Raw genomic sequence first — 26649 nt, 5'->3', positions numbered from 1 at the left:
ATATTTATATGTAAAACATACATATGTAAATCACATGAGTTTCCCTCTTCCCTGCAACATGGGAACCAGCTCACACTTCCTTGCAACTCTTCCTGGCTTCTCTTGAAGCATTTTGCACATAATGGGTCCTCGATGAGTATTTGTTAATTTGTTAAAATCTCTCATTCTTATTTTTAATTTTTTTTGTTGCCGAGTATTGAACCCAAGGCCATGCATATGTTAAGCATGCGCTCCACCAGAGAGCTACACCCCCAGCCTCCATAACTGTTTAAAAACCACATTGATGTGGGAAGAAAAGGTGGTAAAACTGAGTTGAAAATTTGACAATGGCTAATACAAACTCGCAGTTGTAAAACAGGCACAGTCATAATTTTGACTTCCACACCTTCTGTAGCTGAATCATTTATGCGTGTACTTAGGAGAGTGTAGGGTCTCACAGAGCTAATGTCCATCTGAAAACTCAGCAAAACAGGACGTATTTCACAGAGATTTCTGTTGGTCTTCTTCACATGCTGGTAGATGGTTCTCTAATTCTCTTCCATGTGCTCTTGCCAGCCACTTCACCACTCCCTTCCTTGGCTTCTTCTACTCCCAGTTACACACTTTTCTCTTGACATATCTTTTCCCTCCATCCTGCCAACCCATCTTCTTCAAAGATCTTTTAAAGATCCTACTTGTACCACAAAACCTCCCTTAACAAATAAAAGGGAAATGGTTATTTTCCTCACCCAGCTACATCCTGGGATGAAGTCATCTAGAGCTCTCAAATCAGAAGGGGAGAGAAGGCATCAACCAGGTACCTACACAAGTGGCGTTTCACTGCCCCACGGCAGTCGGCGTAGTTGCCTCTGTTCTCACCTGTGTTGCTCTCGGGTCTGTCTGCCTGAATCATCTTCCCTAAGCAGCTTTTTTGGAATCTGTTAACACACTGGCACACCATGTTGACAAGTCACCCCCCAAATGCATCCCTAATGGATATACAATTAAAATCCATTTTAATTCTCTTTATTTGGCAAAGTTCATTCAAAGAACTGGGAGTGCACAGAGCAGGTCTGCGACCTGCTGCTTTATCATGACGAGTCAGTGCATCTATGCCTTACTTCCTTGACGACTAACTACGAGCCATTATGTATTAAAGGTGACCAGGACATTCTGGCAGCTGGGAGGAGGCATTGGAAGAATCTGATTAAATTAGCCTAATGGGATGCCTGATTCTAAATTGGCATAAAAACACAGAAACATATGCTTTCACAAACTCACCTAAGACTAGCAGACATTTTCTTCTAGATAAATTTATGGAAGTATGCATGGTCCAGAAAGCATACCACTTTCCCTAGAGGATAGGAAGAAAATCAGAGCACTCCATAAGGCCTGTATGTCACTGGAGGACCAGCCATATTATTATGAATACAAGAGAACCAGCTGATGGACGCCATCTTCAACTTGTTTCTTAAGAGGTACTTTCTTTGGGACCTTCATAATACCTTGACTGATTTGTGTGTGTGTGTGTGTGTGTGTGTGTGTGTGTGTGTGTGTGTGTTACCAGGGATGGAACCCAGGGTCATTCTACCTCCAAGTGACACCCCCAATCCTATTTTTAATTTTTTTTTCTAATTTTGAAACAGGTCTCAGTTGCAAAGGGTCTTACTTAGTAGCTGAGGCTGTCTGCCAACTGCAATCCTCTGGTCTCAGCCTCCCGAATGCTGGGATTCAAGCATGTGCCACCACACCTGGCTATGTCTTAACTTTTTGTGAAAATTACGATAGGTTTTCCTGGGAGGCTGTCATATGTGAAAAATGATTAGACAATTAGATGCATGGGTACTTCTAAACTAGCCCCAGGCAGATCAGCGCCCATGAAGCGATTACTTGGCATTTATATAATTCAAAAGGCTGGTTGTGGTGGCATGCAACCGTAACCCCAGCTGCTCAGGAGACTGAGGCAGGAGGATTATGAGTTTGAAGCCAGCCTGGGCAACTTAGGAAGATCCTGTCTTAAAATAAAATAAAAAGGGTTGGGAGTGTAGCTCAGTGGTAAAGGATTTGCCTAGCATGCATGAGGCCCTGGATTCTATCTCCTGTACAATCTCCCAAAATAAAATTTATGGGATCATGTTGCTCCCATAAATCTAGCTAGAAGAAAATGTCTGCTAGTCTTAGGTAAGTTTGTGAAAGCATATGTTTCTGTGTTTTTATGCCAATTTAGAATTAGGTTCAAGGGTATTTGGTTATCTAAATTATATATTTCATTGACTATCAAAACCAACCAAACAGACAAACAAAATGCTTCTGCCGATCTGTAACCTGGGGAATAATCATGAGATGAACATGATAGGGGCTGTATGGCAAACTGCAAAAAGTTTTTGTGTTATTTTGGTGCATTAGGTCAATTGAGTATTGCCAATAGGTGATTCCCAACACCTTTCACCCTCAACACAAATGTTCTATTTAGAGAGCATATTTCCCATTCTATTTTGAAACACCTTTCCTCAAGAAATTGTTTTTTAGTTTTTATAGCATGAAGTACACAATCATATATATTAAAAACCATCTATTAAGATAAAACACAGGATGTATCCAGGGAAGCTACCATACCCCACCCCGACAGGTCTACCCCAGATGATCAGATGAAGGACTTGGTTCCGCTCCATCCCTCCAGCTCCTTACCACTGCCTTACCCTGAGTCCTCGTAATCTCTTTCCTGGGCCATCTTGGCTTTGGTTCCCTACCTCCATTCTCAGCCAATACTCCCAAACTGAGCTGTGATGTGATCATGTTGCTCCCTGCTTAAAAAGCTTAGGAGCCCAGTACTTTGGGGATAAAGCTAGGCCCCTCTGGCAGGGCCTTCAATGCCCCTGGTCATCTGACCTAGCCTGCCTTTGCATACCATCTGTCATTTTCCCTCAGAGACCCTGGGATTCAGCTGTCCCTGCCTGAACCTCTCAAGCACATTCCCTCCTCCTTACAATGGTGTATCCTCTCCCCTCTGCCTTTTCTCCTCTGCTCTGCAGTATTCTTCAAGTTCCAGCATCACAGCCTCTGTGATCTACTTGTCTTCTTCCTCCCACTTACAATGATGAATCACTTTCCTCTCTGGATGATTATTTAGGTCAGTAGCCCCGGGTCCTAGAGCAACACCTGGCACAGGTAAACATTTCTCTAATCAGCATTTGGGTCTCTCTGCAGCTCATCTCTGTTGCTCCTTTCATCAACGCAGGCTGCCTTTGATCGTGAAGCCCACAGAAGGCAGGAGCCGGCCTGCTGGCCACTGTGGACTCATCTACCCTCCGTGTCCTGCACATGTGAGCATTCAATGACTGATAAGGAGGGAAGGAGGGCTGTTGATTCACTCTCGGCATTTCCTGCAGCTTATCCAGGCACGTCCCACCTAAGAGAATGCTTTGAGCACATGTACCTTAATCACTGTGATAAAATCTCTGGGTTTGGAACTTCTTTTCTGCTGGTAAGATAGTCATTTCTCCAAATAAATATGAAACAGCAGCATCCTCTACATGGAAAAAGACCTTGATCAGTCAGTAAAGAATTAAATTAGCTCAGTAGATTTCACTGAGCATGGTTTCCTTCCAACTTGGCAGAAGTCGCTAGAAGGTTTAAAAGTAAAGTTAAATTAAATCCATGTAATTTAAATGGCATTTAAGCAAATGGAGGAAAAAGTTAATATTTTTACTGAGAGCAATCCTTGACAGTGCCAACCAATTGAAAAACAAACAACAGAATTTATCTCAGAAATATTCTCTCAAGTTGGCTGATCCTTATTACACTCATGAGAAATGGTCTCCCTCTAACTTCACTTTGAGTTTCAAGGACATTATTTGCCCAGAGTTCTGTGGGCACAATGATGAAGTTAAAGTCATTGAATCTACTCAAATCATGTAGAAATCAGGTAGAGGTTAGAAGAAGGAGACATTAGGACTGAGACTGGATGCTGAGTTTCTGCTTAGAGTCAAAGACAGAAAGCATTCTAAAGGCAAAACATTGGTTATTGCTTGCTGGGTGCTGATCTACTGTTAAGTGTGAATTAAGCTGGCCATAAATCTCCCACATCCATTCACAGAATTCTGTTCACTCAGTCAATATTCAACAGATTACTGACAGGAGCCAGTGGGCCCTGAAATGTACTAGGAAGTATAAGAATGAAAAGATAGTTAACTGTTAGTCTAGGAGGAGACTCGGGCAAAGCAGCCTTTACAATGAGGTCACCACTGCTACAGGGACATATGCGGGAAGTGCAGGGGAAGCCATGTGTCACAGAAGGCTTCGCCCTGGAGGTGGCACTGGAACTTGGGCGTGGGGTAGGAGTTTGGCCCAGATCCAAAGAGCTAATGCTTCAGGTTGAATTCATGTGAAGTTCACAGAAAACACTACAAATGTATTTACTGATGTTTTGCTCTATTATCAGTCACTATACAAAGCTCTGAATTTAAGAGGGACAATAGCCCATACTGGACGGCTTTAGCTGGTTCCATTTCCCCTTTACTCCACTCTTCCTTCTTTCCTTTTTCTTTGTATTGTGTGATACTGGAGATTGAATCTAAGAACATTCTACCTTTGAGCTATATTCCCAGCCCCTTTTTTTCTTTTTAATTTGAAACAGCTTCTCAGTAATTTGTTGAAGCTGGCCTCAAACCTGCAATCCTCCTATCTCCTACCCAAGTACTGGAATTATAGGCTTTTGTCATAATGCCTAGTAAGATGGCTTATTTTCTGAGGTTCCAGAAATATACTCTTTAGGGAGTGATAAGTTCAGGTCACCAAGCTAAGATGATGTCACAAAGAGACTCCAGGACCTTTAGTTCCTAGTCATATTGTTTTGACAACGTGCCATTAGCTCATAGGGAGATTTAGATGAGTACTAATTAGATGAGTATTAATTTAGATGAGCATTAATTATTAAATAATTCAAAAGTGGCTATTGTTTACTAAGTAATTACAATACAGAATACACTAATCACTTCATAAATATTAACTCATTTGCCAGGCATGGTGGCTCTCCTCTGTAATCTCAGTACTTGGGGAGGCTGAGATGGAAGGATCATAAGCTTGTGGTCAGCCTCAGCCATTTAAAAAAATCCTGTTTTCAAAAAAAGAAGATAAATAAAAAGGGCTGGTAGTGTAGCTTGGAAATATAATGCACCCAGTTTCAATCCCTAGTATCAAAACAAGCCAACAAAAAATTAATTCATTTGATTATTACGGCTCTATGGGCAGGTATAGATATTTACTTACAGAGCTATATGTAGTGATACAGCTGCTGTATATATGTTTAATATATATATATATATATATATATATATATATACATGCCATATAGAGTCTCTTTGTATTTTATTAGTACCATTCATCAGAATCAGAACTGAAGTAACTTTCTCAAGTTCCCAAGTGGCTGAGGTAAAGCACGTGGCTGTAACTGCCCCAAATCACAGAGGAAAACTCTTCAGTCAAAACTAAATCAAACAAGCTTGGATCAATTCTTTTCATAGTTTGTATTAGAATAAAAATTAGTGCATCTAGGGGTCAAAAAGTTAGAAAATTAAAAAGGTAACAGAAACAAAGTAACTCATCTTGAATCCTTCATATAAAGAAAGGTCCATGTTTAAGAACCACGGTTTGGGGCTAGGGCTGTAGCTCAGTGGTAGTTGCATGCTTGAGGCCTTGGGGTTGATCTAGCTGCACTGCTTCCCCATGTGGGCTTGAACCTCTCCTCACCCCGCAACACAATGGAGAACGAGGTTTGCACAATGGGCCCTTCTCCTCTGTGCACGTGGCTAGTGTTGCTTCATTTCCTTCTGCGGCAGGGCTCAGTGAAGACTATGATTCACTTCTGCTTTCAGCAAGAAAAAATAAAAGTATGCAGCTCAAGTAGGATGATGCTCCCGACTCAGTCCTCCAGACTTTCTTAACTCTCTACTGAAAGTGGAGGAGAGGGAGGCTGGGTTCTGGCTCTGAGTTCATGGAACTTGGATAGATCTCTGGGCATCAACTTAACACTGTCCATAAAGAACATTGTACCCTCCCTTCCCTGGTGTGGGTCAGCAGCAGAAACCTTATGAAAACACAGATTTGACTAAACCAGCTGGGTAGTCATCTTTCAATACAAAACACAGCCCAGTCAATCAGATGTGGACAGACAGGGGGAGGGATGTTCTAGGAACAGCACCAACAATTTAGCGCTATCCTTTTCCCAGAGCCCAAAGAGCATTTTCATTCTCCTGGCCCAAGAAGTGACAGTCTCTTAGTCACTCCCTAATACAAAAGCCTTCTCTGGCAGAACAATATGATATTTAATGAGTTCATTGGGCCAGTTCGATGGCTGCTATTTTGTGTCCCAGGGACACTTGAGAATTGTGGAGTGGGCTTTCCATGACTGGAGTGTGCATACTCCATGAGGAGTTATACCCTCTGCCTGAGCCCACTTAATACATTAACCAGAAAATTTTAATTAGCTCTGGGCTTTTGACCTAACTTTCAGCTTTCTCTCATTTTTCTGTATCATGCCATGTCAAATCTAGGCTTATTCACCAGCATAAGAAATATACAACTATAGATGTTATTCCTGTTTACCCTAGTACTACAATACTACTCCTACACCATCCCTGGCCAATGACCATGACTAATACTCTGAGGAAATCATTGGTATGTAGATTACAGACTATGGGTCAGGGACAGAGCCCTTTGCTGCATCCCACAGAACTCTTAAGCCTACCAAAACAAGTGGTTTGGCTATCTACCCTCAGTAAAGTGAACTCAGATGGTGACTCCCAGCTCCTACTATTTTAATTACTTAGTGTGTTTGCAACTACCAACATCAAGAGCATCTGTTGTGCAAGGCTGCCCATGAAAGCCTCCTTCTGAGCCAATACATGCACTTCAGGGTAAAGGTGATGGTCAACCTCCTGCGGAGGCAAGGGCAGCAGGTGGCAGTGAGGAGGGGTCATGAGTGCTCCGGATGGGAGATGACAAAGACCTGGAAGCTGCCCTGCGTAGAGCTTATGGAGACAAAGATCCAGATGTGGGAGATGTCACTGGGAATGGAAAACATGCCAGATTTGAGCAGGGTTTTGGATGAACAGCAGTGAAAGGCTGAAAGGAATTTCAGTTTCTTCCCTGGGTCTGACAGTGAGATTCAGCATGTGTGATAAGGAAGCTGAGTCCAACGAGGGGCGGAGAGGAAAGAGACAAAGTCACTGCTTCACCAGGCTGGTGAGGAAAGATTCCATTTTGGAGATGTAAATCAGCAATACAGGGAGAGAAGGGGAACATCTGGCCTGGGGAGCTAATGAGTGATATTAATGTACAAGTGATAGTCCCTCTTAAATATACATGATTAGTATTTCATGCGTGGATGACTACTCATAATTTATTGAAATTTATTGATTTATGTAGATCACTCTCACTTGACAAATGTTCTTAAGGTCAGGAACTTGGCTTGCGTGTGGCTTAAAATAATCTCAGAGCATTTAGAATTTTGTTTTTACTGTTTTGCTGTCTACAAAATCCATGTCCTAAGGCTCGAGTCTGTCAGGGGGCAAAAGATGCATTTCTCTGATTTCTTCAGTATGAAAAGCCTCTCTAGAAGTTTCTGCAACAACTGAATCCCCGTTGGGAGCTTACAATAGAGGTTAAAAAAGTGAGATTCTGACTTTTTCAGGTCCTGATGGGAAATAAGTAGAGGAGAAGAGGGATGAGAAGGGCCCCCACTGGGAAGCTCTGGAGCCAGGAGAAGACTTGAATTTGGATGCCCTCACTTATTTGTGCCCTCCTTAGGGAAGTCTCTTACTCACTTATTAGCTTCCTGGTTTTCATCTACGGAATGAGATTTGCCTCAACAGGATCGGATGAAGTTTAAATGAGATGGTGCTTAGCATGGTGGCTGAAATTTAATATAGTAGTTGTTTATAGTGCTATGATTTCTCCTTAATAAGTCACTGAAAGACCTAGCTAAGAGAGGTTGTAAATACGGAGAATGAGTGAATGATAAAGCCTTTTTAAATCAATAGCTACATCTGAACAATAAGATTAAAACATAAACTTCTTTGGAAAATATTGATATTTCTGTGAAGTGGAAATATCTGAAGACAGGAAAACATTCTGTCCTTTTGATTATCTCAAGGAAATATTAAGGCATTTCATCTACAACTGTCAGATGGCACTAAACAAATAAATACCATGTTTGGTAATTTGAGTATAAGACAGATTTTTAATAAATTTAATATATTCCTTTATTTTTGTTTCTTTCTACTGACAAATGGCTACAATCTATTTTTATTGTTGTTGTTGGGGATTCAACTCAGGGGTTTTCTACCTCTGAGCTATACCCCCAGCTCTTTTTATTTTTTACTTTAAAACAGGGTCTTGCTAAGTTGCTGAGGGTGGGGTCAAAACCATGATCTTCCTGTCTGTCTCCCAAGTACTGGGGTTATAGGCATGTACCACCAAACCTAGCTATAATTTTTTAATAAACAATTGAATGAAAATATTCAAATTTTTGAGTACATGTAAGAATAAAAACACTAGGAAATGTTCCTTTTTATGCAATGAGAGACAAAGAGAAACAGGCTTTTTGGCTTGGGCACACTAAAAAATGCTCTGCCATTGCTCTTTGGCAAATACCAGAGTAATAACATTGTGAGGTGTACATATCAATGTAATTCTGCTCCTACTTGGGGTCCATTAGTTTTCTCTACTGATAACCAATGTCTTTACCTTGCAAATAATGATGAGAAACAGTGCAGTTTAGTGTTTATCCCAGAGCCTAAGTTTGGATGCTAGCTCCATCACTCACAAACAGCTCCTTCATCTTTCCCCAGGTGAAAAATTGTGTCATGGTGAAGATTAGAGGAAATGATGCATATAAAGCATTTAACACAGCTCTTGACATTTATAGGGCTTATAAATATCAGCTACTATCACTACCTTTAGTGCACTGTTATATAACAACAGGTGGTAAGTAACAGTCTTCCACACCTGTACAGTTTTGAGCTTGTGGTAGTCACTAGTGCTTGACTGTTCTTCATAGGTAAAAACATTAGTTTTTTAATCAGGAAGCAGGTAGGAGATTCTTTGTGCCAGAGCATGAACCATGATTGAAATCCACAGAGTTCCAACCTTCAGGCTGTGGGTTTAGCAAGCTAATTAAACAGTCTTTATTCTTTCAGGCTTTATGAGGCTTTTCTATTATTTACAGCAAAGGCATCCTAAAATGACCTGTATCTCAAATTATGAAATTATGGTAAAATATACTTTTCTATTAACCATAACACTAAACCTGTATGTAGCATGTTACTGTGTTGTGATTAAGAAATAAAAGTTACTGGTCTTTGGAATCCTACTTCAATCATGGGGGAAACGGGAGCTCTCATACCTGATCTCGTGTGGATCTACCACATGACCCTGCTATACCATTCCTTGGTATCATTTCAAAAGAATTAAAGTCAGACTGCTAGACTGATACATGCATACCCATGTTACTAGTAATATAATTCACAATAACTAAGTTATAAAATCAACTTGAGTGTCTGTCAATAAATGAATGGATAAAGGAAATGTGGAATATATACTCAATGAAATTGTATCCAGCCATAAATAACAAAATTGTGCCATTTGCAGGAAAATAGATGAAACTCAAGATATTAAGCTAAGTGAGATCAAGTCATCCCCAGAAAGTCAAGGGTTGGATATTTTCTTTTATATTGAGAAGGTAGAGAGAAAATAGGAAGCGAAAGACACTTTTGATACATAAAGGGAGGGACCCGAAGAATAGTGGAAGGGGAATGGAGAATGATATGGGGTGGGGAAAAAGAAGAAATGATTAAGGGAACAGTTTAAATACTGCTATATTCTTTTTTTTTTTTTTTTTTGGTGGTACTGGGGTTCCTGGAAGCCCTTCTACCTCCGGGCTACACTCCCAGACCTATTTTTACATTTTTATTTGGAAACAGAGTTTCCTAAGCCAGCGTGCGCGGCTGGCTTTGAACCTGCGCAATCCTCCTGTCTCTGCCTCCCAAGCGCGGGGATTACAAGCGTGCGCCACCACGCCCGGCTAAATAATGCTATATTCTTATATGAAGGTGTAAGTACTAATCTCACTAACATGTACAGGGAGGGAGGGGGATGGAGTGGGGAAGGATGTGGAGAGAAACCCACCAAGTGACTTATGCATATATGAATGTACCACTTTGAATCTCACTACAATGTACCAATAAAATTATTTCAAAAATATGTTTTCCTTTGATTCCTCTCTCTCCCTCCTTCCCTCCTCCTCTTTTTCCCTTCCTTTTATAAACAGTTGACTAACTCTAGAAGATATGACTGAATTTCAACTCTGACCCACTAAGAAAGTGGTACTAAAGATAGTAATGACTAGCTAACAAAATGGATTAATATGAGAAAGAAGAAGATAAGATAAAACAGATTCCCGGATATTTCAAGTGTGCTAGGATCTTCATTCTCATTCATAATTTTGGCCCTTCTTAAAGTTCAAGCATTTTCACTTAGTTAAAAACCAGTCACTTCGGCCTGCCAGATGCAGACAGGCCAGGCTTCAGAGCCCTTCAGCTGGCGCAGACTGGGACTGGCCTGCTCATGGTGATGCATGATGAGCGCTGTTAGAAAATGATGTACATTAATAAACACATCAAAGTCAATGACTGAGCCAAACATGAGAAGGAGGGAGGGGGGAGTGGGGTAGAAATTGGGGAAGGGCTCAATGAGTGATGTGTTGCATGTATGCCTCTACCATCTTGTACTCCATTAAGATGTACGAGTACAATGCACCAATTAAAAAAAAGAAAATTAATGTAAATCAGCAGGCCAAACACAAGTGTCTCTGAAATTCCTATTTTCTTGCAGTAGTCAGTCAAAGAAAACACAATGAGGGCAGGCTGTCTTCACTCTCTCCCTGGAGGGGCCCTGAGAACAGGCCTCGAGGCCACCATCCAGTCATGAGGAAAGTGGCCAGAACCGCTCCGCTTGTGGCCAGCAATCCCATTAAGGAGGCCAAAACTCTCATTAGGAAAGTAGGAGATTAATTCTGGGAGTACTGTAATAGTAAAGCAATACTATAGCTAAGTCCATGCTGTCATTCAATTCCAAGGCCTCATTTTTAGGAATGACTGATTAAAATTATGACCTTCAGAAATTACAAGTTAAAAAGCTTTTAAAAAAAGACATTGCCATTGGTCTTCTAATTTGTGTTCTTATTTGAAAATATTAAACTGCTTACAATTTGCTAAATTCATAAGCAATGTATTATCCTAGAGTAACTTTAAAAAGCTTTTTAAATTTTATTTTTATTTGTGGTCCTAGGGATTAAACACAAGACATTCTACCTCCAAGCTATAGTCCAAGTCCTTTTTACATTTTTATTTTTGAAACAGGGTCTTCCTAAGTTATTGAGAGTCTTTCTAAGTGAAATAACCTTTTTATTTTTAGTTTTAAAATTCTTTAACATTGCCTCAGAACTTTGTACATTGTGTAAGTGTGAAATAAAGGTGAATGGTAGAACAAACCAATGTTTCTTATCTTTTTTTGGGGGGCGGGTACTGGGAATTAAACCAAAGGGGTCATTCCACTCCTGAGCTATACCCTCAATCTAATTTTATTTTGAAACAAGATCTCACTAAGTTGCTGAGGCTATTCTCAAACCTGTGGTCCTCCTGTCTCAACCTCCTATGTACTGGGATTACAGGCATGTACCACCATGCCAGTTTCAGATTTTGATACCCTCTTGCATCCTTATGATTTTTTAATTTAGACACGATTAAACTGAAATATAATACCTATCAAATCCTAGGAGAGAAAGTATCCTCTAGTAATAAGAGTAATCCCCTTCCTTCCTTCCTCTCTCCTTCCCTCTTTCCCTCCATTCCTTACAACCTTCCTTCCTTTAATCTTTCTTTCTTTCTTTCTTTCTTTCTTTCTTTCTTTCTTTCTTTCTTTCTTTCTTTTGGTAGCACTGGGGATGGAACCCAGGGGCATTCTACCTCTGAGCTACACTACAAGCTCTATTTTTATTCTTTATTTTGAAAAAGGGTCTCATTAAGTTGTGAAGGGCCTCACTAAGTAGCCGAGATTGTCCAAGAACTGCAATCCTCCTGTTTCAGATTCCCAAGTACTGGGATTACAAGCATGTGCCATCACACCCAGCTTCTCTTATTAATTCATTTATATGATTGTGTATTTTTAAACTTCCAGAATGCCAACAATTCCCATAAATGTCATATTTCAACTTTGTAAGAGGAATACTGTGTGTCTCTAGACCAAGAATGCTGCCACTTCAGACTGGGGACAGCCCTGTTCCAATCCACTGAGATAGACATTCACTTTACTGTCAACAATAACAACAGAAAGAACCTGCTGGGCTGCACAGGGTGCCAACTTTTTCTTATTCAGGGTGCTGAAAAGCAAGCTAATCCAAAAGCTGATCAAGCTTGGAAAGCCTCTATTTATCAGTCAAGTTCAATATCACATGATGAACTTTCCTTTGGTTCATGCTTTCACGGTGTGGGCAAAGTAACAGACATATATGATGTTTATAGAAAGTTCATTTTTCAGTGGACATATTCAAACCCTTCACTGTTACCAGCAAGAGACAAAGAGTTAGTTTTCTTCCTTTTTCATAAGGAAGTGAGAGGAGATGGGCAAGGTCACACATAGAAAAATTATAGAAAATAGGGAAGAAAAACCCAATCTTGTATTTGCACAGTTGAAGCATTTTATTGATTTGACTCTTATGTAAATACAAACCATTTCATTGACTGGTAGAATCCTTTCTGCATTAATATAACATTCAAATGGAATTTTACCAAAGCATTGCTCTAGTTAATCTAATACCCTATCCTGTTCATGGCTGCCAAGATACATATTTACCTGTTTAAGATTAAACTCAAAGAAGTCAGCCTGGTGTTTCTTAAACCTAGGAATAAACATTATTAATGAACATGGAACTGTATATTTCATAATGTTATATTTGGGAATATCAGCTGAGAAACCCTGGAATCTCCAAGCTGTCTTCCACTGCTACACTACTTTGTACTTTACAATTGATTAAGAACAGCAGAAGCAGTCAGAGTTGTATATCAAATTAGGGCTGATAAAAGCACTTAATGTAGACTTGAATGCCTTCTCAAAAATGATTTCAACTCCCTTAAATTGACATGACAACAAATTCTTACAGCAGCATAAAAAATATTCACCGAAATGTTATGGTTTTGGCTTACATTTCCATCTGCAGCTCATCAAACGACTAAACAGTAGAAAGGAATTAAAGCAAATCAGACTCATTACAGAGTCTGATATGCTGGCAGAATATAAACTTTCACTGCTTAGCATCTGGAGTTTGGGGTGACTAACGTTTAAATGCTTGTGCATACAATGTTCTGTGAAAGAGAGAAAGTACTTGCAGGATTATTGGTGAGATATCTGATCACTAATCTTAATGTACAGAAATACATAATTCATTCTGTGTTCATCCCTCACATAGGCACACCTTTTTTTTTTTTGCGGGTCTGGGGTGGAACCCAGGGGCATTCGACCTCCGAGCTACACCCCCTGCATCTACTTTTTAGTCTTTATTTTTTTTTTTAAATTTTATTTTATTGGTGCACTGTATTCATACATCATAGTGGGATACAAACTTTTGTAGACATACATGCACACATCGCCCAGTCAGCCCCCACCCGATCCCCACCCCATTCTCTCCCCATCCCTCCCTCCCATGCTTGGCTTAGTGGTTGACATCTAGTATTATAGCAATTTATCCAAAATTAAAAATGATAATCTCACATAACAGTTTCATTTGTCTGATACCAAGCTTTTGATGACTTAAAGATAAAATTTCAATATTTCTTTTTGCTTTCTTTCTTACCAGAGAATATTTTTTTCTTTTTTTTAGGTGAAACTATCATATATTTATTTTTCAGAAAAAAATCTATCCTGATATGGAATATGGACTCTAGATACCCAAAACAATCTCGAAGCAAAAACAAAGCTAGAAGATGTATATTTTCTGATTTCAAACCATATAAAGCTACAATAATTGAAACAGTGTAGTACTGTTCTAAAGGCAGATATATAGACCATTGGAGTTAAATACAAGCCTAGAGCTAAATTCTTCCCTATATTGTCAAGTTATTTTTGACAAGGTTTCCACGAAGATTTGGTGGTGGAAATAATACTCTTTTAACTAAATATTGTTGAAAAATAATAATTACATGGAAAAGAATAAAATTGGACCCTTACCTAATCCCATATACAAGTATTAACTCAAAATAGATAAAAGACCTAAATATAAATCTTAAGACTATAAACTTTTAGGAGAAAATCTGGGTCATAAAACCTCACAACATTGAAATTGGCAGTGATTTCTTGGATATGATTTCAATGGCACAGGCAACAGAAGAATATACAAACTCCCTAAAAAATAAAAGAAAATATTGTATATCCAAAGACAATGTAAACAGAGTTAAAAGTTACTAATAGAATTGGATAAAATATTTCCAAATGCTATATCTGAAGGTATATTAATATTCCAACTAGAAATCCTAAAAATTAACAACAATAAAGGCAAACAATACAATTTAGAGATAGGTAAAAGACTAACATAAATAATGAATCTCCACAGATAACCAATCTTAGTTGTCTGTTGGATGGAAACTCTTGTTTCTCTGGTTCTGGTGAGTGTTACCTATTTCTTCTTTGTAGTTAATCTCTTTGAGTATTTTCTCTAGCGCTGGTTTTGAAGACATAAATTCCTTCAGTTTCTGTTTGTCATGGAAGCTTCTTATTTCTCCATCTAATTTGATAGAAAGTTTTGCTGGATAGGAAATTTTTGGCTGGAAGTTGTTTTCTTTCAGAGTTTGGAATATGTTACTCCAAGCCCTTCTGGCTCTCATGACTTGGTTTGGGAAGTCTGGAGTGATTCTAATTGGTTTGCCTCTGAATGTCAGTTGGCCCTTTGTTTTTGTTGCCTTTAAGATTCTCTGCTTGGCTTCCACATTGGTCATTTTGACAATTATATGGCGTGGGGATCCTCTTCTCCGATCCTGTCTAAAGGGAGTTCTATAAGTTTCCTGGATCTGTGTATCAACCTCTTGCTCTATATTTGGAAAATTTTCTGCTATTACTTCCTTGAAGAGATTGTTGATCCCTTTGGTATCACTTTCTTTTCCCTCCTCTATTCCAATTATTCTTAGGTTAGCTCTCTTAAGATGGGCCCATATTTCTTCAATGTCAGATTCCTGCTGTTGGATATCTTTTTCTAGATTAGAAACTATGCATTCATTTTTGGATTGCTCATCTTCTAAGAGCGAGATTCTGTTCTCCATGTGTTCTAATCGGTTGTTTGTGCTTTGAATTGAGGCCTTTACTTCATTAATTGCATCCTTTATCTCTTTTTGGCTCTCTCTGAGTTCTTTTCGAAGCACCTCTATTATTTCTACAGTTATTTTCCTGATTTGATCTTCTAGAAATCTCTGATTTTCAGTTTTATCGGGTTCTGATGTTGTGGGGTTGTGGGCATTAATTGCTCCAGTATTATTCCTCTTTCCCATGATTTCGGAGGTTTGTGCCTTCTCTGGGTTCTTCCCTTGGGTCACTATGGCTTCACTTAAGGTGCTCTGGATCTCGAGTCTGTATTATCTCAGACCCTACTACTCCTTTACTGGGTTGTATCACAGAGTCTCCGACCCAGGGAGTCGATAGAGGCTGCTTTAGACTGTGGGGGGTGCCAGGTTGCACGCTCTCCTATGGTGTGATATCTCTGCCACCACCACTCCCTCACTGGGTCAAGTCCCAGGAGGCACAATACTGGGATTTCTCCTCTGTGGCCCGCAATTTGACTCACTGTTCTTGAGTATGTAGATGTAGCTGTACTGGACTCGGTGAATTCACTGCTGCTGCCGCCGCCGGTGGCAATATGGCGCCTCTGCCACGCCCTCGGCCATGAGGCTGGCGTATTTTTTCTTCTCTGGTTTTGATTTCTACTCTGAATCCCTGCAGCGTGTGCTGAGCTCAGCCACTGGGAGCTTTAAATGCTGTCTGCGCCGAAAGATCCCGCCTGGCTGTTCCACATCAGCTCACCTCGGCTTGCTGTAGCCGTCCGCTGAGTTCGCCGCTGCCGCCGGCAGTATGGCGCTGCTGCCGCGTCCTCGGGCGCGTGTGTCTCCTCTGTGGCCCTGAGCTCTGTTCTCAGTCCGCTTTCTCTCTGGAGCCTGGTGGTTTTTTTGTTTTTCTGGTGATGGTGTTTTCTGGCTATGAAAGGCGCTCTTTTTGTGGTAATGGAGATTGGTTGTTAGCGGGACTCTTAAGCCCCGCTTTTCTCGGTCGCCATCTTCCCGGAAGTCCTCTAGTCTTTATTTTGAAACCGGGTCTCACTGAGTTGCAGAGGGCCTCACTAGGTAGCTGAGGCTGTCCGCGAACCGCGATCCTCCGGTCTCAGCCTCCCGAATGCTGAGATTACAAGCGTGCGCCACCATGCCCGGCTGGCACACCTTTTTAATCTCCCAATATGCTAAGATATGGATAATGGATAGTTGTCTTTAAATTTGTTCAATGTTGCTGGGTGAGCACAGATTCAAGGCCAGCCTCAGTAACTTAATGAAGCCCTCCACAACTTAGTAGACCCTGTCTCAAAATAAAAACTAAAATAGGGCTTGGGGTTATATAGCTCAGAGGTAGACTTACCCTGGGTTCAACTCAGGACTCCAAAAATAAATAAATAAATACACACAAAAATAAAATAAAATAAAATAGAGCTGGAGATATATCTCAGAGATAGAATAGGCAAAATTGTTTTATGTATCTATTTATTTGGTGCTGCTGGGGATTTGAATCCAGGGCCTCATATATGCTAGGCAAATGCTCTGCCACTGAGCTACATTACTGGCCCCCACTTGCAAAATTTAAAAAAGCTTAGTAACTCCTCTTCACATGTTTCTCATGAAAAAGAAGCCTATCTAAAATTCTTTTTTTTAATCTAAAATTCTTAAAATGCTTGTTGCCTCATCTACTGAAATCTGGTTAGTTCCAATCTGGTCTAATGTAAATGGCTTACGTTTCTTCTCCTTTAGCCTGTTAGGCTATCTTGCTAGAAGAAATTTAAAAAAAATTAAATTTTTTATTGGTGCATTATATTCGTACATCATATTGGGGTAAAAAACTTGTGTGTACAGACATGTACACATCACTGATTTAACCCCTACCCAATTCCCACCCCATTCCCTCCCCGTCCCCCCTTCCCTTGCTTGGCTTAGTGGTTAACTTCGATATGTTTAAGTACATTGTGTGTTTTAGAGAATTTCCTTCTTTCCCCCCTCCCATCCCCTCGTTTAGGTTGTCTTGTTTGCTCCTCTATAGGATTTCCTTTTTCACCTAGAGCTCCTTCTATGACCCATTTCTCCTTAGCTTTCACATATTAGGGAAAGCATCTTATTTCTTATTTTTTGTGACTTACTAATCTCACTTAGAATATTTGAAAGTATTCTTCAAGAACTTTGCCTGCAAAGGCCAGGCTTCTGTTTGCTCTCTAATAGAGGGGAAGTATGGATCCATAAAGCTCAAGTCCATGGGTCTATGAAATACATCCTCCCAAGTAAAATCTTCCAGGAGTAAACCATGCGTGGTGGTGCATGCCTGCAATCCTATTACTCTGGAGGCTGAGAGAAGAGGATTGCAGGTCTGAGGCCCACTTCAGCAACCTAGGGAGATCCTCAGAAACTTAGTGAGACCCCACTTTAAAATAAAAAAAAAACAAACATAAAATAGGGCTGGTGGTGTAGCTCAGAGGGAGAATGCCCCAGGGTCCAAATCTTAGTATTGCAAAAAGAAAAAAAATCTCTAAAGCTTACACTGTTTCTAGAGTATCATCAGATCCCTCTCTGTAGACTTCTATGAGTCTTTGGAACTTCTGCATTGATGCACCTGAATTCTGAACCCAGCAGGGAGGGAAAGGAAATGCAGGGGCTTTGATGTAGCCTCTAAAACAAAGTGTCTTGTGCACAGTGTAAGCTCAATAAATACGTATTGACTAGTGTTGGCTTCACATCTCTGATGCTGTTCTATAGCAAGACATGTTGGTGCAATAACCAAGAAAAACTGATGCTCAGGTAGTAAATAAAGATTTTCTGATGAAAATGCTAATTCCCATTGCTCCTTCAAGTCTGGGAGATACGACCTTTCAGCTCAAAGAAATAGAAAACATTCTCTATTCATCTACCAACAGTTCTATGACATAGCAACACTTAAATGATTATGATAAATGGAATCCATCAAGTGAGGGAGATTATTAAGGAAAAAAAAGGGGGGGGTACTAGGGTGTATACTATCTTGTTCCACGAAGCCATTCACCTTTCTCTGAAGTGGTCGCTTGCTAAACCTCTGTGCTGGGGTTGTGTGCTTGTAGTAGGTAGATCCCAGAAGACCTCACATTATGCAGAATTATCACTGTTTAAATGTTCAGGAAAAAAGGCTAAGAGAAATGCTGGGTGCAAATAAATCCAGAAAAGTCTTAGTATAGTCACTTTTTGGATAGACTCCCCTTTGTATATCTGAAGTGATAAATTCCAAGTTATATTTTAAAAGTTCTAATTTTGTTACATGCATATATGAATGTGTCGTTATGAGTCTCAGTATCATGTACAATTACAGTGCACCAATAAAACATTTTTTAAAAGTCCTATTCAAAAGTAAAGTCTGTGGACTGAGAATATTATTTGTTCATTTAAATCCAACCTGAAGCCTCACAAAATACACCTACCTACACGAAGCCATATAGGTATTTCATACCACAGAAACTGAACTTAGGAAGAATTAAGTGCTGTCTTCCTTAGCGAGGCACGTTGAAAAAATAGCTCATTTGTTTAAATCAAAGCAACTCACTTGTCTAATGAAGTAATGTCCATGGAGGTAGTAAGCAAACAACCAGGTGATAAAAAAAAAATATAAGGTCTAGTAGAGCAACAGACCTGCTTATGGGTGGGACTGTCAACCTAATGTCATGTGTTCTTGGCTCCAGCTCATATCTCAGCTTGGCTCATGCAGAATGTTACATAAGGCTAAAAAATGTAGAGGTTACTAAGAAGATGATCAGGACATATGTGACCTATTCAATTTCTTGAATTGTACCCAAAAGTAAATGGATAAGTCATGAGCATTAAAATGTTTTGCAACAGATGTCTCTTCAATAAAGAGAGTATTTGCATGCTGTATTAGTCGAAACATCTAAATATTGGCAACTTTCTCAAATATTCTGGGCTCTTCCCAGACTGTAAACTATCCTGGCCATCTCTTCTCCTTGACTACCTCTGTTTATCTCTCTGTCTTGTATTTCAATGTCTGTTGGCAACCTCACCAAGAAGCATGGGGAAATAGGTAAAGAAGGTGAAATTCACAATCATTTTGACCTCATAGATGGTTTGATGGAGGACTGAGCCACAGCTCTCAGGTAAAATGAGATGCCTGAATTCTAGACAGATTTCCATCATCCCTGGTCTCACAGCTAATGAGAATTAGGAGTTTGCTACCATTTCCAGATAAACAGGAATACAACTCAGTAGAAAAACCTCACCACCATAAGTACCATTCTAGAAGAAGAAAAAATCATACCTGCACTTTATTGCAGCTACTTATTATTTATTTAGAAATAATAATATAAGGCCTAGTACAGCAACAGACCTGCAAAATAACAAAATAAACAAAAAATAACAACTAACAAAATAACAAAAAATAACAAAATAACCAAAAAAACAAAATAATGTAGTGCTGGGGGTCAAACCCAGGGCCTCGTCTAACAGAGCTGCTTCTCTAGCCCTGGAGTCCTTTAAACTATATATTTCTACAGACCATTAAAACTAGGAAGAATCAACATAAAACACTCTTTAACAGAAAAGAGAATTATACCCAAAATTCTTTTTTTTTTGGTGGTACTGGGGTTCCTGGAAACCCTTCTACCTCCAAGCTACACTCCCAGACCCATTTTATACTTTTTTATTTGGAGAAACAGGGTCTCTTAAGCCAGTGAGGCTGGCTTCGAACCTGCGCGATCCTCCTTTCTCTGCCACCTCCCAAGTGCGGGGATTACAAGCATGCGCCACCACGCTGGCCCCAAAATTCTACTATAATCTGATTTCATGACTGTGTATACATGTTTAACCAAAAGATCACAGAGGGAAAGCCGCCTAGGTAGTATCAGCAATAATGCAGTGATAATGCAGAATGCAGTACTAATGTTGCATGTGTAGTATTTTCAACAATGCGATAATGATGCAGAAGACTTGTGAATACTTAGAGCCTTCAAAGAGGCCTGTGCTAAGGGCTTAGTGCTCTCCAGCAAGAAAGAGACAGAGATATAAAGAGTGAGGACACTAAAGAGGCACACGGGGAGAGAGGGTGGGGCAGGGGAGGCTGAGAACTAGCAGAGGCATCAGCCAATAAAAATGAGAGTATCTATCAAGTACCAAGTTCCCAAGGATGCTCTTGATCCTTTGGGTGGTTATAAAAACAATGCAATTATCAGATGAGTTGAGAGAGGGGCTTTGGGCACTTATTAGCATCTTGATTTTCAGGAAATCCTTTTCTCAAGTCTCATTTTCCTTTTCCCTTTGTAAAATGTGGATAACACACAACCTCACAGGTTGATTGGAAAGAGCTCCCCTTTGCCCAGGGCAGTCCCAGTCGACTCCCAGTATTCCAGCATAATTATTAACCTTCACTCTCTAAAGTGTCCCAGTTTGGATGAATAATTACGTGGTTGCCCTATATATAAGTTGCCAAGCATAGTACGTGATGCAGAGTGGCAGTTACTGTTATTTCAGGACTGTCTGTGCATTTAAATGAAAAAATATTACTCTGATTTGGCCTGACTGTAAGCCCAGGGACAGAACCTTTTCCATTGGAGAGGATGCACAGTGGCTTGGGGTTTTGTTTTTCATGACAGCTATAAACTACTTCAGCAGGAGGGGCCTGGTGACCTCAGAGAGTGTGTGACCATCAGACATCTAATGTGCCAGAGGGACAAGGCAGTGACTCCCCCGCTGAGTGCCCGCAATAGGGCTGGGTCCTTCTCTGTGAAGAGGAAAGAAGAGGGCTGGGGTGTAGCTCAGTCACAGAGTGCCTGCCCAGCTTGTGCAGTGACCCTGGGCTCCATCCCCAGCAAAAACACACACACACACACACACACACACACACACACACACACACACTAAAATTAGCATCAATCTTGACATTTTTTAAGCCTTTCCTAAGTGCCCTTAAGGTTCACTGTCATATGAATAGGCACTAATAAGGTCTGCTCTGCAGCCAATGGAAGGCGTTTCCACCCAGGCTTCCTCACAATTTCTCTTTGGCGCCAGAGCTAACCTCACATGAATCCTCATTCCTTTGCGGGATGAATATTGTCCTTTTCAACACAATTTATTCCACTACAACATTCAATTTAACTCACTGCAACATACTTGAGAGAAAGGAGGCACTTTTTTTTTTGGGGGGGGGCAATGAGGATTGAGCCTAGGGGCATTCTACTTATGAGCTCCACTCCCAGCTCTTTAATTTTTTTTTTTTTTTAATTTTGAATCAGGGTCTGAATAAGTTGCTGAGACTGACCTTGAACTTGGGATCCTCCTGTCTCAGACTCCCAAGTATTAGGATAACAGAACGCACATTTTTCTAGAGCAATATTAGACATATTCTTTTTATTCAATCCCCCCATGGCAATGGAAACAGAATTCTAAATACCTGGAAGAGTTAATGGGCATGAAAGTTTTCCTCAGGGTATAGTAAGATTTTCTGAATGTTATAGGAAGGGTGCGCACTGCCCTGGAAAGAGCGGGCATTGGATGGATTCTGAATGCACCTTCATTCAGTGGGCTGGGTGTTCCCTGGGCAGTATGGCGTGGATAGAAACACAAGGCAGCCTTTTAGAGCCGTCAGACTGGGTGGGAGCCCACACACCAGCTCCGTGCAGTCATAGAAGACAAGCCCTCTTTTCCTGTGAAATAGCTTGGAACTAGTCACTCTAAACTTTTTTTTTTCTGCAGCAACCCTAAAAGGCCAAGGTGATTGGAAATTTTCGGGTCAACTCCCAGTCTGCTGGAAAGCCTGCATTTAGGGGAGGTAGAAATATTTTGATAGTAACTGAGGTGGAAAAGGGGGTAGAATTAAAACATAAATCTGAAAAACAAAGATGGTCCAAAGCAAGCAACTGATGTTGACACCTATCCAAGCAGTTCCCTTTAGTTCTCTCCTCCAGGGGTGTAGCAAGTGTTGTCTACTCATAAACCAGTCCACTGAGTATACTAAGGCTAGGGGGAAAATGGTCTGACTTTAAGCTTAAACTTCAAAGGGAGGGGGACATTAGAATATACTGATGTCACCTTTACAGTTATCGAGCACTTACAAGGTGCATGATACTTCACTGAGCCTTCAATCTTAATATTTCACTTACTCCTATGAGGTACCCATTGTTTTTGCTTACATTTTGCTGATGGGGAAATTGAGGTGGAATGGTTAATGGGTTCTGCAAGACCACGGAAATGCAGGAGATAGAGACCAGAGCCAAGCCTGTTTGGTATAGCAACTCATGTATCCTGGGTGAGGGCATGCCAGATTAGGGGCTGATGTGTGCACACACATGGATTTGGGAGTAAATTGCCAAAATGAAAAGAAAGTTAAGCAGACCAAGAATGGCTAGAGCAGAAACACAAGAGAAAAGAAGACACAAAGAGGTCCTGACTGGTGGCTACTGGTGCTTGGAGGTAAGAGAGAGCTGAGGAACAGCGGCCGTTGGCTATTAGTACCACTGAGTATCCCAAGCTGAACTGACAAGGGCGGTGAGGTGGCTGTGGGCTTCGAGCCTCACAGAAAGACTGGGGAAGGTCTACAGAAGACAGGGAAGGGAGCCATAGGACAGGTGTCTATGGGGTGAGAAAAGGCTCCATCACGAAGTCTGCACAGGACCTGGCATTTCCAGATATGAGGCCATTTGAATTCTCAGCTCCATTCAAATCAAAGGGCAGCCTGACAGGATGGGCGTGCCAAGGAAGAGAAAATGTCAAAATGAACACTGAGTCAACTCCAAAGACTCTCGCCAGGCAGCGACAGAGTTACTTAATTGGCTTATTAATTTTTTGGAGGAGACAAAGATACATACAATTACATTTTCCCCACAAAGTGCCATTTTTTTTTTAAAATGGAAACCTTAGCCTGGAAATGTTTACAAAATCATCTTTCCTCTTACTACCACCCTGTGAAGCAGCCAGCCATGGTTATAGAGTTTGTTTTATTGCTTTTTAATTGTTGCACTTTTGTAAATAAGCACCAGCATATAATTAGGGGCTGCTCCTCCATGTAGGTATGTGGGTGGCATCCTCCCTCTAAGCCTGAGGGGTGAGGCCTGTGCAGGCAGGGGCCATTAGCTCTGGCCCATGGCACATCCTCTTAGCCAAGGTTACACTGAGTAGGTTCAGCCCTGAGGCTTCTGTTTTCTACTTTGTCTTCCCCAAAGACAAATTCCTTTCTCACACTGCTACTGGAAATATGTAGAACTCAGAAATGAAAACTATGCTGGGTTGCAAATGGGTAAGTGTCCTGACAAGCTTCAAGAAGGTAAGCATAAAGTATATTTCCTTATTCTACAAAGGATGAAAAAAAGCATTCTGACCCAAGGAATACTAGACTCATCAATTTGTGAAATAAGAAATGAAGCTCAATGGCAGGGACTGTTTCTCAGTCACCTCCCACAGCCCTAGAGCTTGGCACATAGTAGGAGTTTAATAAAGCTTTGCTGAATGAATTGGAAGAATTCAATACTGTGTCTCAGAGACTCTCAATGTAGAAATGAATAGTCATTTTGAAGCATTTCCTGATGTGTACCTGGGGACAAGGAGAGCAGTTTAGAAAGGATGGAGAGACTACATACATACATACTCATTTACAAAGAGACAAGGGAAGAAATTTTAAAAGAAACCCCACTGAGCTTGGCATCGTCACAACATAATTTCCTATCTAATAAGACAATGACAAAAAAAATTGATGGGAGAAAGCAGTCTGGTTTTGGAATAATCAAATGGTGATTAAAAACCACACACCAATGTCAAACTCACAAGTGAGTTACCCCTTCCCACCCCTGTAAGAAAAGTGCGCTAGACACTGTCTCGTGTGTCAAATTCTTTTCATTAATCAAAGGGTAGAGAGACAAAGGGAGGCTCATCCTTGAGTGTGAAGTGTACAAATAACGAATCCAAGGTAAATGATTTACGACTATAACAAATACAAGAATGCTGTTTGGGCAGCAGCACTGCTCCCAAATGGCTTCCCACTTTTAGAGCAACAGCTCCAGACAAGCCCCTGAGTGTATACAGTAGAGCAAAATGACCTGGGAACACGGTTTCCGTGGCTCTCACTTGGAGATGCATATCCCTGAATACCTGCAGGCTGGAGGTACTTTGGCTCTTTCCTCAAAGCAATTACAGCCCAGGTTCTCCAGGCCCAGGTTCTGTTTACATAAGAGCAATACTGGCCACAGGTCATTTATGGAGGAGATAATTAGTCACCAATCTTTGAGCATAGGTAGGTTCATTTGAATGCCCATAATATAATATCAACATCTTTCTTGGAAAAAAATTATTTAAAGCAATTAAAGATCTGTAATAGCCGCCAATCTTTTATCCAAAGCAAGTACAAAAGCTGTCGGTGAAAGAGAAGAGACTTTGTTCTGAAGTGTTCAGAAAAATACACAGCATCATGGATCACCTGAGGCCTCCTTCTACTTTGCTCCTGGATTCAGGATGGCTTAGAGGCTGGCTTTCGGGAAGAGCATATTGCTGAAATCTTTATCTAGGTCAGACATGGAACTTCAGAAGCCAGCATCCTCTAAGAGCCTAACGAATGATTAGGGTCAGAAGTCGGTTGTTTACATTTCAGAAAAAGCCATGATTTGGACTAGAGCAAGCATCAGGATGTTTTAGAATGCAAATATCAAATGCCATTCTGAACAGCGTCCTCACAGATCAGGGAGAGATCAAATAAATCTGCAGATGCCTCTGACGTATATTAAAGGTGAGTCTTAGGGTTTGGACTGAAGTACTTTTCGCTCTTCAGACAATACCCTAATAAAACAATTACAAAGTACTCAGAACCCCTGCCACACCCCTCTGATTAAGCTGCACTTCACAAAATATTAAGATTAAAGCCTGGACAAATCAGATCAACACTGGGGCAAGAAATGCAGCCTGGGAAGCCAGATCCTGCTCTCAGCAGTCTGAAGGGCCGGCTCGCTAGAAAATTTGAGCAAACAAAATCTACTGTAATTCCACCGCAGCCACTGCACTTGAGCAAAGCTCCTTCAGTCTCTGACATTTTGATTCTCACAGCAGATGGACGCGGAAAAAAACAAAAAAACAAAAAAACTTCCTCAGCTCACAAACATATGCGTCCAGTTGGGATCTGATTTCTCAGACCTTACGCAACACCCAGCGAACAAACAAACAAAAAAGGTTAATTTCTATTACTCACTATTACTCCAGGATTTCAGTAAATATTTGATACTGATCTCAAAGAAGCCCGAATCCTGCTGGCTGGCCATGTCTGCGGCATACAAAGAGGCTCCTAGGAGCGGGAGCACTGGAGGAGCAGGTACCGGGTGTGGAGAAGGGCCAGTCACAGGTTAGTGATGTAAGCGAGGGGTCAGCGCGGAGGGAGAGGGAGGCCGGTCTGCAGATCCACCTCCGGCTTCGGCAGGGAGTCCTCATTTAAAGGACACGGAGGAGCGGGAGAGGGATGCTCAGCTGCTCCTCCTCCTCCTCCGGGGCCAGGACTTGCTTCTCATTTGCTGGGTGCAGTCTCCCTGCAGCTCTCAGAGGCAGCAGCCGCTGCTTTCATTTCTGGGCTGCCATAACTAGAAATGCTTGCTGCCGGCCGGCTGCCCACATGCTCTGCTGAGCCAGGTACAGTACCGAGGAAGTCCCCACCTGAACTGTGATCCGCTTTCTCTGCGGAGGGAGGGTTTCTGGGCTGGCCTCCTAGACCCGAGGCAGGCGGCCTCCCGGTCCAGAGATGGGCTGGGAGCGCCGCCTGCCTCCTGCCCCAGGCCCTGCCCGGACCTGAGCTACCGCTCAGCCTCCTCCTGCGCTGGAGGAGGAGGAATTTCCCGGCTTTTGTGGCTCCTCTATGGGCAGAAAGGCTTCCAGGGAGCGGCCCAACTGTGCGCTGGTTGCTCCTTCCCCCTGTGTTAGCACCGTAGCAGCAAGCCTCCTGGCAGTAAGGAAGCCAGATGACAAGACGTTGTTTGCCCTCTTTCTTTCCCAAGCACAGTGGAATCTGCATTTTGTGTTTCTCCCTCTCAGAAATGCAGTCCTTTTGAGGAGCACCTGAACCCCATCATGAGCACCCGCAAGGGGATGGGTGACACAGAGCGCTTGGTCTGCTTGTTTACAGAAAGCTGCAGATTCCACCAGTCTCTGTTCCGGTCTAGCCTTTCATTCCTAAGAATCACTGAGCCCCCCCCCCCCCCCCCACACACACACCACCACCAAGCTCATCTTATTTGTATTGAAAAGATGAGATGCAAAAGCACTGGATTCCTTGCTGAGCAATGGCATTTGGCTTCACGAATTCTTGATATCAGATGTCCTGATTTCG

The 26649-nt window shown here is 41.3% G+C and overlaps 1 protein-coding gene across 2 annotated transcripts in view; it reads right to left on the bottom strand.

Moving 5' to 3' along the window:
- Positions 1-25594, bottom strand: part of FRY (FRY microtubule binding protein) — a gene marked incomplete at both ends in the record, with an annotated part of 292951 nt that extends 267357 nt beyond the window's left edge. For both annotated transcript variants that reach the window (XM_080719965.1, XM_080719966.1), the window contains one exon: positions 25525-25594. In XM_080719965.1, coding sequence (XP_080576091.1) covers positions 25525-25594 — 70 coding nt within the window. The remainder of the gene's footprint in view (positions 1-25524) is intronic.
- Between the last annotated feature and the right edge of the window lie 1055 nt (positions 25595-26649).

The sequence above is a fragment of the Muscardinus avellanarius genome (genome assembly GCF_963383645.1).
Source record: "Muscardinus avellanarius genome assembly, chromosome: 2".
Taxonomy (NCBI): Eukaryota; Metazoa; Chordata; class Mammalia; order Rodentia; family Gliridae; genus Muscardinus; species Muscardinus avellanarius.
Note: the sequence above shows the minus strand (reverse complement) of the source record. Positions and strands in the feature narration are given on the sequence as shown.